The 5,213-nt window shown below is 40.3% G+C and overlaps 1 protein-coding gene across 1 annotated transcript; it reads right to left on the bottom strand.

Moving 5' to 3' along the window:
* Nucleotides 1–3,441: 3,441 nt before the first annotated feature.
* LOC141437582 (uncharacterized) lies at nt 3,442–4,871 on the bottom strand. Its single transcript, XM_074101018.1, has 2 exons — nt 4,781–4,871; nt 3,442–4,406 (listed from the first exon to the last, which is right to left on the bottom strand). The coding sequence occupies exons 1-2, from the start codon at nt 4,869–4,871 to the stop codon at nt 3,442–3,444; spliced, it is 1,056 nt and encodes a 351-aa protein (XP_073957119.1).
* Between the last annotated feature and the right edge of the window lie 342 nt (nt 4,872–5,213).

The raw sequence follows: 5,213 nt of genomic DNA, 5'->3' as shown, positions 1-5,213 counted from the left end.
GTTTATGAGCCAAAGAGTGACATAGGCTACTTTATCCCGGAAAAATTTAACAGTTCCCGAGGGAACAGCGCGCGATATATATAAGATCAAACGAGCTTCGCAAGCGAAGTTCGATCGATATTATATGAGTACGCTTCATTCGAAGATATAAATATACAACAATGTAGTACTTTATTCTACTGGCAACTTCGCACACAATTTAAAAGACACCGTTTTGACCGGTTTTTAAAACAAACCGTCTCAGTGGCGCCCTCCTGCTAACTACGGAGCGTAGCCCACTTGATATCCTCATTCTTTCAGAGATACAAAACTTTCATAATGGGTAGGGGTGGGTGGGAACTTATATCTTCGAATGAAGCGTACTCATATAATATCGATCGAACTTCGCTTGCGAAGCTCGTTTGATCTTATATTATATTTCGTCGCTTCATTCTTAGATATAAATATACAACAATGTAGATGTTTAGAGCTTGAAAGTTTTGTAGTTGTTATGAAATGTCTGTATTTATTAAGAAATTAAATGACATTTATTAGAAATTACATGTATTTATTATTCTTTTCCCTAAGTATTTATTGATTAAATTGGACAAACCCAAATCGAAAATCATTTTCTAATCATTGTTAGGAAAACAAATTGATCTTGCAAAGTTACCATCGTCAGTTAGTGGACGATGGTAGAACTTTGCGAAGGTCTGTGATACGCTAGTCCACCCGGCTGTCTTTCTGATGGTGTCGATTGAGACGCCCGAGGCCTGTGCTGCGGACGTAGCGGCATGACGCGTGCTATGCGCGCCAAACACCGACACGTCCACTCCTGCCTCACCTAACAACTGCTTGATCCATCGACTGATGGATTGTGACGTAGCAGGTCTGTGTGGTCGTTTGAAGGTTAACAAAAGATTTTGTGATCTGTCTCTAATTTCCCTAGTTTTATCGATGTAATCTTGTATAACAGTAGCCGGGCAGATGTTGCGGTTTTCATTAAAGTAAGGCAAAACAAGAACTGGTTGTTCTTTACCTGCTGCAGACGTCTTAATGATGTCTGAGATAGCAATCTTAACCCCACTAGGACCAATCTTTATATTGTTGATCTTAATCAGCGAAAATGTCTGCACTCTGTGAGCTGTACATAGCGCTAACAGAATCACCGTTTTCTTTGTGATTTTTTCCAATGAGAGATTAATATTTGGGTACCACTGTGATATGTAATTTAGTATAATCTGAGGGTCCCATGTTTCACAATATTTAGGGGCGGTTGGTCTAGATTTAAATACCCCTTTGAGAAGTCTTTTTGTTTGATCGTTCACACAAATATGATTTCCTAAAAGCAAGGAGAGTGCAGACCTATGAGAATTTAATGAACCGTATGAATCACCATTATTAAATCTTTGTGACAAAAACGTTAGAACGTCAGGGACTGAGCCTTCGAGAGGGTTAAGAGTGCTATTCGAACAAAATTTCCACCATAATTTATATGTCACGTTGTACTGAGACAGAGTGTTCTTCGCTAGGGATGCTACCATCAGATCTAAAGCTTCTGGTGGGGACCCGCGTCTACTGAACGCGATCCGGAGAGCGTCGCCGCAGCCAGGGTAATTGTTTGTTGGCCCCTATAAGAACGATATTGAACATCATTATCGGAATCGAGGAAAACAATTTTAGAATTAGCTAAACGGGTTATCAACGGGAACCAAGGCTGCGACGGCCAGTAAGGGAATATAAATATTCCTTCTGCTTTATCGGTGATAATTTTACGTAAACACCTCAGAATTAGCGGAAAAGGTGGGAATGCGTAGAAAAACCAGGACGACCAACAAAGCGTAAATGCATCTATCGTTAAAGCGTCGGGGTCCTGTTTCCACGAAATATAGTTTTCACATTTAGCATTGGTGCGAGAGGCGAAGAGGTCGATATTTGGTTGGCCTAATTGCAGAGTGATTTTTTGGAAACCTTTATTCGTTATTTCCCATTCGATATCGGGATTTATTCTTCTGGACTCTTCATCTGCTTCCTTGTTGTCTCTTGTATTAATGTAAGAGGCAAAAAGCCAGATTTTTCGCTTCTCGCACCATTGCCATATGTTTCTAGTGATATCGTTTAAATGGGGGAATTGTATTCCGCCCATTCTGTTAATATAGCTCACGGCTGTGGTATTATCTATTCGCAACAATATAGTACACTCGAGTTTGTCTCGTGCAAAACATTTAAGGCCTAAAAAAACTGCAAGCAATTCTAAATAGTTGATATGAAATATCGTTTCCTCTTTTTTCCATCCTCCGTGAACACGTTGGTTATCGCAGAATGCCCCCCAACCAGTGCGGCTCGCGTCACTAAATATCTCAAGATCGAAACTTAAATCTCCGATTGGTTTGTACGCCGTTTCGATTGTATTTATCCACCAATCTAAATCCGTTACCATTTCGGGTGGCAAAATCATCCTAGCATTATAAGACGAATTTCCCTGCAATGCCAAGAACTTAAGTCTTTCTAAACGTTTGGTGTACATCCAGCTGTACTGTATGGCGGGGCATGCGGCAGTTAAAGTGCCGAGAAATTGAGCTAAATCTCTGATTTTACAAATTTTCAATGATTTAATTTTTTTTGTTAAGTGTGCTATAGTGTTGCGTTTTTCCGTTGGAAGACATAGTGTCATTTCCACAGAGTTAAAAATAAATCCTAAGTACCTACAACATTGTTGTGGCTGGATTGAACTTTTATCATAGTTGATAACAAAGCCTAAGCATTCAAGTAGGTTTAAGGTTTCAGTGACATTACGAAAACATTCGTCGTAATCATGTCCAATACACAAAATATCATCTAAATAAGCCACATTTATGAACCCTTGCTGCCGTAGGTAGGACATTACTTCCTTCATGATCTTTGTAAAAGTTCTTGGCGCAATAGATAAACCATATGGCATAGCATTAAATTCATATAGAATACCTTCGGTTGAATTATCTACATTAAGTATAAACCTTAGGTATTTTCGGTCTGAAGGCTTAATAGGCACAAGTAAGTAAGACTCTTTTAGGTCGATTGTAGCCATGAACCCGTTTTTAGGAATTAACTTTATAACCGTACGGTAATCTTCCATTTTAAAATGAGTTCTTGTAACGAATTTATTAAGCGGTTTAAGATTTAAAATAAATCTCTTACCGCCATTTGATTTCGGGGCCAGAAATATTTTTGAGATAAATTGGTCTGGTAAAGGCTCACATTTATCTATCGCGCCCAAAACTATTAAACTTTGTATTGCTAATTTAATATCTACTAATTCGTTTTGAGAAAAGGAATTTGTGGGTATAATGTGTTGTTTTACATTATTAAGTAAAGGGATTGGAAACCCTTCTCGAATCCATTTTAAAACTATGGTATTTTTCGTGATTAGTGTCCAACAATTATAAAACGCCTGCAACCTGCCGGCGTGTACGTGTACCTCGTCTACTGCTGGGTTGTAGCACGTGGTCTGCTGCCTGCCGCCGACGGAGGTTTGCTGGTGGCCGTCGTGGTTGACGACGATGGCTTGCGGGACGTTGCCCCGTACTTGTATGTCCTCCCGCGCCCCCCCCTTTTTGAAGACTGATAGTGAGAGGCGCTCGACCAGTTTCCCTGGTTACGCGGGCGAGAGGTCGACGGCTGAGATTGAGTAGCTCCGCCTGCAGTAGTTTTCAGAGGAACTGGAGTTTTCTTGATCTGAAGACCCTGTTTCTCAATGGTTTTGGAGGATTTTATCTTCTCCGAAAGTTTTTCACCGAAAAGAGTTTCGTCTCTCTTCACGTCCTGTATCACGTGTAAGAAGGCTTTATCTAGGCCAGGAGTTATAAGTTTTATTCTGCCTTGTGTCTCGTTGTAATGCAGGTCGGCTAAAATTCTACAGCCGTCTGCAATAGACTTTATGGCCTGAATTTTTTTATGTTTGTCGTCGTTGGTGAGCAATAAAGATAATCCTTTACCGACTGCCGAAATCCCCAATCCCAGTTGGTTCTGGTTAATTTCGAGCTTCTTGTCCCGAGCCCTGGCTATGTCAGAAATTGCTGCTGAAATTTCAGCGTTCAAAGTCGGGGCTCGCAGGAACTTACAGTTCTCTGGTATGGTGTGTTCCTTTGTCAGGATTTCCTTTTTATCTTTAGGAATACCTTTACATAACAGGGGCAACCAGCGCAGTGCTAGGTCCTGTTGAATTTTTTCTCCGTATGTGGGTATGTCGTCTGCCGGGTCACCTAACGCTGCTAAAAACTCCGCGTCTAGTTCCACGAGAGTTTCTTCGAGTGAGGGTTCAGTCTGTTGAGGCGTCGAATCCATTGGTTGGTCTTGGGTTTTGGGTAAATCATCTGGGGTATCTGTCGCCACCGGGGGCTGACTATTGTCGCCAACATTGTCGTCATTATTTTGTTGTTGATCATTATCTACAACAATATTTAAATATTATTAATTTATGTGGGTAGATCGACACGACAGTACAACAAAAAAAACAGTGTGTCTCCTGGGGTAGGCTTAAACTGATGAGAATAATAATTATAACCGAACACGAATAGGACGTGTGTAATACCTAACCTTCAAGTTAACTCTAGGTTGACTTTCCTGTTAAGTAGCAAAACACCATCGTGTTGTCTCACGGACAACCCCCTGGTTAAATAACACCATCGTGTTGTCTCTCGGACAACCCCCTGGTAAATAATAGCTATCGTGTTGACTCACGGTCAACCCCCAAGCATAAAACAATCACCTAAATGTCCACCGCTTGATAGTTTTGGATAGTTATATAAATAGATAAACTTACCTGATTGTTCAGAATCCTCAGAGTCCGAATATACAATCATCCGTCGTCTTTTCCTCGGTGGTTCCTGCTCATCGGAACCTCTTCGCGGCATTTTTTATTTTTAATTTATTTTTTCTTCAAGGAAGATGTGCGTTCGTTGCCGCGCACAATAAAAGAATGAGGATATCAAGTGGGCTACGCTCCGTAGTTAGCAGGAGGGCGCCACTGAGACGGTTTGTTTTAAAAACCGGTCAAAACGGTGTCTTTTAAATTGTGTGCGAAGTTGCCAGTAGAATAAAGTACTACATTGTTGTATATTTATATCTAAGAATGAAGCGACGAAATATAATGATTTTATGAGCTTAATTTGGGATATTAAACATTAAATCGGTTTATTAGTTTAGCTTGTAGAATTTATTGGATTTTTTTTAAAGAAATTTGTGCTCACATTTAA

Source organism: Choristoneura fumiferana, chromosome 18, assembly GCF_025370935.1.
Source record: "Choristoneura fumiferana chromosome 18, NRCan_CFum_1, whole genome shotgun sequence".
NCBI classification, from domain to species: domain Eukaryota; kingdom Metazoa; phylum Arthropoda; class Insecta; order Lepidoptera; family Tortricidae; genus Choristoneura; species Choristoneura fumiferana.
Note: the sequence above shows the minus strand (reverse complement) of the source record. Positions and strands in the feature narration are given on the sequence as shown.

Coding starts and splice junctions, on each gene's coding strand:
- LOC141437582 (XM_074101018.1), bottom strand. CDS start 4,871: ATGCCGCGAAGAGGTTCCGATGAGCAGGAACCACCGAGGAAAAGACGA. Junction 4,407..4,780: donor TGAGGATTCTGAACAATCAG/GTAAGTTTATCT, acceptor ATATTGTTGTAG/ATAATGATCAACAACAAAAT.